This window comes from Epinephelus fuscoguttatus, linkage group LG13, assembly GCF_011397635.1.
Source record: "Epinephelus fuscoguttatus linkage group LG13, E.fuscoguttatus.final_Chr_v1".
Classification (NCBI taxonomy): Eukaryota; Metazoa; Chordata; class Actinopteri; order Perciformes; family Serranidae; genus Epinephelus; species Epinephelus fuscoguttatus.
This window is the reverse complement of record NC_064764.1, coordinates 42,187,111-42,198,188: the sequence shown is the minus strand read 5'-3', so window position 1 is coordinate 42,198,188 and position 11,078 is coordinate 42,187,111. Positions and strand designations below refer to the sequence as shown.

Sequence of the window (11,078 nt, the reverse complement as noted above, 5' to 3'; positions counted from 1 at the left end):
CTCTCTCGGAGGAAACTTGAACTTTATTTTGTGAGATTATATACTTTAACATGTTACGCGCGATAGACACATACTCTTCCCATTATGGTCAAAATCGGCTCTTAACATCAAATTAGATTTAATATGATTATTATACCGCATATATCAGCGTAACACAAGTATAAATGTTTCATGCACAAACATTACAATACTAGTTTGCAGTTGCATCAACATACTAAATGAGAAAGCACATATTAATGAAGACAAACTGATTAATCAATTCAACTGTATTTTAACTTGAAATATAATATGGGATTCCTACGAGAACCTTCTTAACTATCGTCACAAGATGGCAGTATGACTCCATGTTAAATGAGGGATTAAACACATGAAATTATAACTCACTCATACTATGACCTACAAGAGTGGAAAAGAAAATCATTCAACTAACAAACAGGGATTATGCACAGTTACAATGTTAGAACATGGATAAAATGTATAGTTTTACTTTAAAGAGACATTTTAAGTTTGTTAACAAGAGAAACTCTCTGTCTCTACTCAGGAATTCTTCCTGAGTTTACGACTCCCATCTGGATTTCTAATTTCATCTTCACCAGTAAGATAGAGCTTGGTTAATGACCCGGGTCTGGCAGTTAATCTGGCTAAGTTGTCAAAAACGCTGGATTTTCCCAGGATGGTAATCAGCAACTTGGGATCTGGTGGGTTTCCAATTGACACCTTTACCACTCTTGATGCCAGGATGACGAGAGTTCATCAACTTTGAGGTGAGGCCGGGAGCAGAGTCATAAACATTTGACCCTCAGACTGGCCCATCTTGTTCTGTCCATTTACTTACAATCTAGGTTTTCAGAGTTCCATTTCTAGCTCAGAATATTCCCTCTTCTTGGACAAAAGTCTTCTTGAAAAAGACAAGGCTCTCTTCTTGGCCATATTACATCTCTCTATGCCGTAAACTCTCAGGGCAAGGCCTCTAAAAGGAGAATATATTGGGGTGGGATATGTACATTTATCAATTGATCCTACGCTGTGATTGGTGAGATAAGAATGTCTCATGAATCACATGTGAACCCCATTGTGAGATGATTTCTATGCTGTACATTCACAGTGAAGTGGTGAAGAGTAGCAGTCCACCATCAGATTTGATCTTTTTGATCTTTTCTTCGATCTTAACTTTGAATCCCATCATGATACATTACACCAGTGAGTAGCTGAACGTATTACAACTATGAGAATAATGATGCACTGTGATCCTTGCAAGAAAACATCAGTGAACCACCAACAGTTATGAAGCATTGTCCTTAAAAGTCATCATAGAATGCTGTTTAATTTGTTATGATTATTGTTATACAGCATTATGAATGAGTGCTTACAACTGTAGTGTGCTTTAGTACCAAGGTTATCATCTTTTTGTCCACCTGTCACTGTGACTGGTGAGTTTCAAAATCTACCAGCCACTTAATAGATTACCAATAATTTTTCTTTGGCTGGTGGGTGAAGCAAATCTAGCAGCCACTTGCATTTTTAAGAAATTTTGAACCCTGTTTAGTGAAATACTTGAGTAATTAGTTACTTCCCACCACTGTTGAAACAAAGAAACAGTTATCTTAACACACTGGGAATGAACTGGAACAGATGTGGACCTCACCTTCCACATCTGTTCCAATTGATCCCTTAGGTATTTCTCAGTCTCTTCATGCTTTTTCTTCCTGATCTTACCCATTGACACATATCATATATATATATACCCAAACCCAAAACTGTGCACTGACCAGAGAGTAAATATTTCAAAGCAATACAAAACGCCCAGGAGCCCCACTGCGTTATATTCTGATTCATTTTTCCTCTTCCTTTTCTTTAATTTTGTCAATGAAGTCGTCTCCAAAGTCGATCATTTTTCTCAGTGCGCTCAGGATCAGGATGTCAACATCATCTTTCATCTCGATTTCATCACTGTAGTTCTTCACAGGAAAGATGCAGTTCATTGGGATTCCCACAGCTGAGCTGAAGTCTTTCATCTGAGGGTTTCAGTCCATAAATTAGCGTGACTCAGTGTTTCTGTGCTCATATAGTACAAATATAGTAAAATAACATGAGGTTGTGTTTCTGTTCAGACTCACAGAAAGACGGAACCTTACCTTCTGCTTCACGTACTTGCTCATGTACACATTCCTCAGGGTCTTTTCAGTTTCAGGACAGGCCTCATCAATTTTGGTGATTATCATCATCTGGGGGATCCCTGCAGACAGAAACACACTCACTATTTTAGCTTTTCAGCCAGTTTCTTTTCATCTTTTATTAGGTGGAAGCCATGACCCAAAGCTAACGTGATAAGGATCATTTAGTCTTTGTTTCTGACAGCACTAAGTCTGACGTCTCATTTTATCAGTTTACCAAAGTATAAAGCTGGCAGGAACCCATAACACAAGAGAAATGACACATACATCTGCAGAAATGAACACGGCCCATCAGTCATACCATGTTGTTGTTATATAGGTTACGCTGTGGTAAAGCCCTACATCAGCACTTTATCTACATGTTAGATAAATGATCCATCAATACTCCAGAGGGTAAATTAATATGTTCATGACCAGCTCAGTATTAGCATTGGTAATAATATTTTGAGTTCAACATGAGTACGTAATTTTTTTGAATGATTAAAAACTATCTGCAGGATGAGAACATTTATACTTTGTGCAAACTATAAAAATCTCTGTTCAAACACTAAAGAGAGGAAAAAAGCTTCAAGCCTAAACAGTGTTTTTAGATATACAGTACAGGCCAAAAGTTTGGACACACCTTCTCATTCAATGCGTTTTCTTTATTTTCATGACTATTTACATTGTAGATTCTCACTGAAGGCATCAAAACTATGAATGAACACATGTGGAGTTATGTACTTAACAAAAAAGGTGAAATAACTGAAAACATGTTTTATATTCTAGTTTCTTCAAAATAGCCACCCTTTGCTCTGATTACTGCTTTGCACACTCTTGGCATTCTCTCCATGAGCTTCAAGAGGTAGTCACCTGAAATGGTTTTCCAACAGTCTTGAAGGAGTTCCCAGAGGTGTTTAGCACTTGTTGGCCCCTTTGCCTTCACTCTGCGGTCCAGCTCACCCCAAACCATCTCCATTGGGTTCAGGTCCGGTGACTGTGGAGGCCAGGTCATCTGCCGCAGCACTCCATCACTCTCCTTCTTGGTCAAATAGCCCTTACACAGCCTGGAGGTGTGTTTGGGGTCATTGTCCTGTTGAAAAATAAATGATGGTCCAACTAAACGCAAACCGGATGGGATGGCATGTCGCTGCAGGATGCTGTGGTAGCCATGCTGGTTCAGTGTGCCTTCAATTTTGAATAAATCCCCAACAGTGTCACCAGCAAAACACCCCCCCACCATCACACCTCCTCCTCCATGCTTCACAGTGGGAACCAGGCATGTGGAATCCATCCGTTCACCTTTTCTGCGTCTCACAAAGACACGGCGGTTGGAACCAAAGATCTCAAATTTGGACTCATCAGACCAAAGCACAGATTTCCACTGGTCTAATGTCCATTCCTTGTGTTTCTTGGCCCAAACAAATCTTTTCTGCTCGTTGCCTCTCCTTAGCAGTGGTTTCCTAGCAGCTATTTGACCATGAAGGCCTGATTGGCGCAGTCTCCTCTTAACAGTTGTTCTAGAGATGGGTCTGCTGCTAGAACTCTGTGTGGCATTCATCTGGTCTCTGATCTGAGCTGCTGTTAACTTGCAATTTCTGAGGCTGGTGACTCGGAAGAACTTATCCTCAGAAGCAGAGGTGACTCTTGGTCTTCCTTTCCTGGGTCGGTCCTCATGTGTGCCAGTTTCGTTGTAGCGCTTGATGGTTTTTGCGACTCCACTTGGGGACACCTTTAAAGTTTTTGCAATTTTCCGGACTGACTGACCTTCATTTCTTAAAGTAATGATGGCCACTGGTTTTTCTTTAGTTAGCTGATTGGTTCTTGCCACAATATGAATTTTAACAGTTGTCCAATAGGGCTGTCGGCTGTGTATTAACCTGACTTCTGCACAACACAACTGATGGTCCCAACCCCATTGATAAAGCAAGAAATTCCACTAATTAACCCTGATAAGGCACACCTGTGAAGTGGAAACCATTTCAGGTGACTACCTCTTGAAGCTCATGGAGAGAATGCCAAGAGTGTGCAAAGCAGTAATCAGAGCAAAGGGTGGCTATTTTGAAGAAACTAGAATATAAAACATGTTTTCAGTTATTTCACCTTTTTTTGTTAAGTACATAACTCCACATGTGTTCATTCATAGTTTTGATGCCTTCAGTGAGAATCTACAATGTAAATAGTCATGAAAATAAAGAAAACGCATTGAATGAGAAGGTGTGTCCAAACTTTTGGCCTGTACTGTATTTCTTTGTATTATGGTCTGTATCAAACTGACGATGTGTTGATAAAATGACTAATGAATATGATGTAGAAGTGTTGGTGCTACACTTAGTGTTTTACACCATCGAGCCTCATGGGTAACTGTTGGAATCTGATAACTGAGATAATCAGATCAAGTTAAAGCAGTTGGCACAAACACTCTGAGTAAACTCAGTGTTCTCAGCAGGATGTAACTTCTGTAAATGATCCTTTTTATACAACAGGAATATCAATACTCTACAAAACTGTGAATGAACAGAATAATTATCGTTGATCTTACCCAGGTCCCTGGCCATCTCTCTGACTTTTGCCATCTTCCTCAGAACTGAGTCTGTAATTTCTGCTGAGTTTGCAGAAACAACACACACCAGGACATGAACTCTGTCGTCCAGAGAGGGGGATTTGTTGTAGCCCGGATTAGCATCTGACAGTGGACCAGCAGCATTGAACTGGAAAACAAAGAAGAACACTGTATGTATAACACAGTATTTCTCTTAACTGTGTTTCTGTACTTATCTTTATGTTGTAGGTGTTATAGCTTAAATGTAATGACCAGATTAAAGTTTAAATAAAGTAGCTGTAAGCAAATGGAAGCAGAAATATTCCACACAGTATTTTGATGATGTCAAACATTTAACAGTTGTACCATGTAACCCTCTTTCACGTGTCCTTCCATGGTCAGTTTGATGTCTGCAGGACGAACTCCCTGGGTATCGCCTTCCTCCAGACCCATGATGTCATTGAAGATGATAGGATACGTCCCTTGGTTTCCTTTCCCAATTTTGATATGATGAGTTTCATACTGTGACACAGAAACAAATGAAATGCTTGTTTTACTGACAGTGATGCCATGTACAGACGCACAGCTTTGATTTACAAGCTGCAGCTGAGGCTCATGGGTATTGTAGGTTTTTGAGTCAATCAGATTTCTCTTAAACAAAATTGAAATAATTGAAGTTTCTTCTGAAGATAAACCTACAGCCGTAACACTGTCAGAGCCAAATTATTATGTTGTGTTAGTCTGATTTATGTTTTTACTGTGTTTCTTCATACATTTATTTCATTTGTTAGAGCTGATGTTTCTGTTGAACACAAATCTTAAGGTTTTGTACTTTTGTGGTGAAACTTCTTCCAGCAGTTGTTGCATTGGCCGCAGCAGGAACACTCATTCTGCCTCGTATGGTGCTGACGACAGAGTTGATGAAGCTGGACTTTCCAGCTCCAACAGGCCCGTACAGAAGAACTCGGAGAAGTTTGATGTCATCTGTTACAGGCTTATAGTCTCGCACACACTGAAGACTTTCTTCGTCTCTGTTTAACAAAAAACATACATATACATATATATATATATACATATCTAGCTGTCATCAGCTGCCGCCATCATCACAAACAAACGTCGACGTCCGCAAACATCTCATTCCTCTGAAAACACATTTCCTTGTTTCCTCTCTCCTCACATGGTTTCCTTGCTTGTCTCCATGCATCCTTGGTGAGAGGGACTAAGATGCAAGTAAAAGAGGCAAGTGAGAGAAACATGGATGCAATTTAAGAGACTTGAGATGTTCTCCATGTATAAATTTAGAAATAGAAATACTTACAAATTAAAGAATTAGCTCCCACAATTGTTTTATAACTGGACATTTTTCTACTTAATCGTTTACAATTATGTTTCATTTATTTAAAAGTCTTATTTCAAAGTCCTAAAAAGTGTTTTTGCAGTCTCCCCCTCCTATAAGAATTCATTTTTCAAGAAACAGGGGTACTCTGCTTTTTTCCACTTTAAGTGGTGTTTAAATGCATTATTCTTTTCCTGATCTGGCTGTATTTAAGATAATGACACTTTTTAGTCTCTGCTACTTTCTGATAACTGAAAAGAATGTAAGTGTTTTTGAAATGTACTTTTGAATTGTCTATATTCTGTCTTTTTTAGTCTTTAAGATTATACTTGAATGGAAATTGAGCTCTGATCATTTTGTGCTTTTTTTCCTGTTTCATCTGTGTGGCAATTTGTGTTGATTGTCAGCTCCTCCCATGGCATGTGCCTGCAATTGAAGACACTCCCTCTCATCATTGAGCTCACCTGTGTGTCTTATAAAATGTTTGGTAGGTCAGTGTCTTGTAAAACCCTGATGAAGACGGTCTAGTTGAAACGTTGGTACTTGAATAAAAAAAAAACATTTTTGCATCAAGTCTTAGAGTGTGTGCCTGACATCTTTTTTCAAGTTTATAACTGGACACACAAAAATCATATAACATGAGACAGGTAATAATGATGGTGTAATGAAAACACATTTTATTTCTGTAGTTGTCTTGGCCTCTGCCTCTCTTCCTGTTTCACCTGTCTGGTGCTTTTAAAAGGGATGAGAGGAGCTCCTGTGATTGGTTATGACTGAAGCTCACCCCACTTGTTGAGTCTGTGCTAATCAAGTATTCAGGCTCTCTTCCACATCATTCTGAGCTGGGCCCACACTGCTCTGCTGAGAGCACTCAGGTGAGTTTGTTTCTACATTTGTGTATCTAAAGGAAAGTTCAGAGACACACAGCACAGGGACACCACATATATGTTTGAATGAACTCACCCCCAGTTTATCTTCCTCCATTCCTCACTGAAAGCTGAAGAGAAAACTGTGTCATTATTTAGAAAACAAGCAAATCATGTGAATACACAAGTTGAGTAACAAAGTATATTATTCCATATTAATAATGATTATAATAAAACTTGACAGGGTGTTCAAAAAATAAACGTCATATCTTACTGGGAGACGGTGGGGGTGGTGGCTCTTCTAGAAAGGAAATCAGAGGAAACATTTAAATAAATTCTGCAACCCTTTTCATGTGAGGCCTACAACATGTTGCCTGAACATGGAATTGATAAATATGCAAATATTGCAAGTTATATTGAAGTGTCTCTTAGACCCCATCCCAACTAGGCTACTTAAGGAGGTCTTTCCTTTAGTTAACACTCATATATTAGATATGATCAATATATCCTTATTAACAGGCTATGTACCACAGTCTTTTAAGGTAGCTGTAATTAAACCTCTACTAAAAAAGTCCACCCTGGATCCAGAGGTGTTAGCCAACTATAGACCAATATCTAATCTTCCCTTTATGTCAAAGATCCTTGAGAAAGTAGTCGCAGACCAGCTGTGTGATTTTCTCCATGATAATAATTTATTTGAGGAATTTCAGTCAGGATTTAGAGTGCATCATAGCACTGAGACAGCTCTAGTTAAAACTACAAATGACCTTCTGATTGCTTCAGACAAAGGACTCGTCTCTGTACTTGTTTTATTAGATCTTAGTGCAGCGTTTGACACAACTGACCATCAAATTCTGCTGCAGAGACTGGATCACTTAATTGGCTTAAAAGGTTCTGCAATGAGCTGGTTTAAATCTTATTTATCTGATCGTTTTCAGTTTGTTGACGTTTATAATGAATTGTCCTTACGTACCAAAGTTTGTTTTGGAGTTCCACGAGGTTCTGTGCTCGGACCAATCCTATTTACTCTATATATGCTTCCTTTAGGTAACATCATTAGAAATCACTCTATAAATTTCCATTGTTATGCGGATGATACTCAGTTGTATTTATCGATGAAGCCAGAAGAAAGTAATCAATTAACTAAACTCCATAACTGCCTTAAAGACATAAAAACTTGGATGAGCACCAATTTCCTGATGTTAAATTCAGACAAAACTGAAGTTATTGTTCTTGGCCCCAAACAACTCAGAGACTCTTTATCTGATGACATAGTTTCTCTAGATGGCATTGCTCTGGCCTCTAGCACTACTGTAAGAAACCTCGGAGTAATATTTGATCAAGATTTGTCTTTTAATTCTCATTTAAAACAAACCTCATGGACTGCATTTTTTCATCTGCGTAATATTGCGAAAATTAGGCCTATCCTGACCCGAAAAGATGCAAAAAATTGGTCCACGCTTTTGTTACCTCAAGGCTGGATTACTGTAACTCTCTATTATCAGGTAGCTCTAGTAAGTCCTTAAAAACTCTCCAGCTAATTCAGAATGCAGCAGCACGTGTACTAACAGGAACTAATAAACGCGATCATATCTCTCCTGTTTTAGCTTCGCTGCACTGGCTCCCTGTAAAATCCAGAACTGAATTTAAAATCCTACTGTTAACTTATAAAGCTCTAAATGGTCAAGCTCCGTCATATCTTAGAGAGCTCATAGTGCCATATTATCCCACCAGAACACTGCGCTCTGAGAACGCAGGGTTACTCGTGGTCCCTAAAGTCTCCAAAAGTAGATCAGGAGCCAGAGCCTTTAGCTATCAGGCTCCTCTCCTGTGGAATCATCTTCCTGTTACGGTCCGGGAGGCAGACACCGTCTCCACATTTAAGACTAGTCTTAAGACTTTCCTCTTTGATAAAGCTTATAGTTAGGGCTGGCTCAGGCTTGCCCTGTACCAGCCCCTAGTTAGGCTGACTTAGGCCTAGTCTGCCGGAGGACCCCCCTATAATACACCGGGCACCTTCTCTCCTTCTCTCTCTCTCTCTCTCTCTCTCCTTCTCTCTCTCTCTCTCTCTCTCTCTCTCTCTCTCCAGTATCAAAAGCCAAGAAGATTCTCATAGTGCTTTCCTTTCTATCTCAAGCTCTTATCAATTTTTTTGACAAACTCAGAGACAGCCAGCATGGTGGAGAGGTTCTTTCTAAACCCGTACTTAAAGGTATGTAAAATATGCCGAACCAAATGATTCAACAGTTTTTGAAAAACAAGTTTTTCCATGACAGGTAGACTTGAGATTGTTCAGTAATGACTGAGATTAGCTGGATCACCTTCTCTGTAAACTGGAATGATCTACAGCAGTGACAACACATTACATGTGAGGGAGTGAATGAAACTTGTTACTACTTCTGATCAATGCACTGTATAACTGTGAGTTAATTATTATTATTATTATTATTATTATTATTATATTTTGGATTTTTAAACTGAACTGCAGCTAATAGTGTATCTTACCTGGAGCAGCAATAAAAAGGCTCCTCGTCCATTCAACTACAGACAGAAAGGAAGACATGAAGAAAATTATTATTAACATACAGCACACTGGGAGTATAGTTATATACAGGAGTATAGTTATATACAGGAGTATATGTTATATACAGGAGTATAGTTATATACAGGAGTATATGTCATATACAGGAGTATAGTTATATACAGGAGTATAGTTATATACAGGAGTATATGTCATATACAGGAGTATAGTTATATACAGGAGTATATGTTATATACAGGAGTATATGTTATATACAGGAGTATATGTCATATACAGGAGTATAGTTATATACAGGAGTATAGTTATATACAGGAGTATATGTCATATACAGGAGTATAGTTATATACAGGAGTATAGTTATATACAGGAGTATATGTCATATACAGGAGTATAGTTATATACAGGAGTATAGTTATATACAGGAGTATATGTTATATACAGGAGTATAGTTATATACAGGAGTATAGTTATATACAGGAGTATATGTCATATACAGGAGTATAGTTATATACAGGAGTATATGTCATATACAGGAGTATAGTTATATACAGGAGTATAGTTATATACAGGAGTATAGTTATATACAGGAGTATATGTTATATACAGGAGTATATGTTATATACAGGAGTATATGTCATATACAGGAGTATAGTTATATACAGGAGTATATGTTATATACAGGAGTATATGTCATATACAGGAGTATAGTTATATACAGGAGTATATGTCATATACAGGAGTATAGTTATATACAGGAGTATAGTTATATACAGGAGTATATGTTATATATAGGAGTATAGTTATATACAGGAGTATATGTCATATACAGGAGTATATGTCATATACAGGAGTATAGTTATATACAGGAGTATATGTCATATACAGGAGTATAGTTATATACAGGAGTATAGTTATATACAGGAGTATATGTTATATACAGGAGTATATGTCATATACAGGAGTATAGTTATATACAGGAGTATAGTTATATACAGGAGTATATGTTATATACAGGAGTATATGTCATATACAGGAGTATAGTTATATACAGGAGTATATGTCATATACAGGAGTATATGTCATATACAGGAGTATAGTTATATACAGGAGTATATGTATATGTTTGTTCTGAGACTAAACATTTTGGTAAGAAGAGAATGGGTACTTCACTCAATCATTAGAGAGACAGTTCATTGGCTCAAATGTTTAAACACACTGTTTCTGAAATGTTCAAATGTGGTTTAATAAAACACAACAACAGTGAGACTGCCAGGAATGCTTCACATCAAACACAAAGGCATTAGGGTGTAACTGAACTACAGAACTATTTACAGCACAAAACTTCTTGTTTAATTGAGTCTCACTTCTTTTTAAAAACATATTTATTCCAAATATTTGATGGATTTAAAGCTTTACTTCAACAATCTGTCCAATCTATCATCAGCACAATACAGTTAAGTGAGAGGAGAAACATCCTTACCAAGAGTTCTGAGTGATGTGACCATCTTATAGCTGTCATCGATCTGCAGCAAACAGAAGAACGAATGGACACTTTATACGAATGGACTCTTTATATGTCAGGTACTTTTCATTAACCGCATGACTCACAAGACATTCACCACATTCTGATAAACCAGTA

At 37.8% G+C, this 11,078-nt stretch overlaps 1 protein-coding gene across 2 annotated transcripts; it reads right to left on the bottom strand.

Annotated features, from left to right (window-relative positions):
• Positions 1 to 251: 251 nt before the first annotated feature.
• Positions 252 to 11,052, bottom strand: LOC125899321 (interferon-induced protein 44-like). 2 transcript variants are annotated; one of them, XM_049593521.1, is made up of 9 exons: positions 10,920 to 11,052; positions 9,403 to 9,438; positions 7,172 to 7,198; positions 6,995 to 7,028; positions 5,528 to 5,726; positions 5,062 to 5,217; positions 4,696 to 4,864; positions 2,136 to 2,236; positions 252 to 2,015 (listed from the first exon to the last, which is right to left on the bottom strand). In XM_049593521.1, the coding sequence occupies exons 1-9, from the start codon at positions 10,942 to 10,944 to the stop codon at positions 1,833 to 1,835; spliced, it is 930 nt and encodes a 309-aa protein (XP_049449478.1). In that variant the 5' UTR covers positions 10,945 to 11,052; the 3' UTR covers positions 252 to 1,832. The 2 variants fall into 2 exon arrangements, with proteins under 2 accessions (XP_049449478.1, XP_049449479.1); XM_049593522.1 differs by having other exon boundaries at positions 1,879 to 2,015; positions 2,152 to 2,236.
• Positions 11,053 to 11,078: the final 26 nt, after the last annotated feature.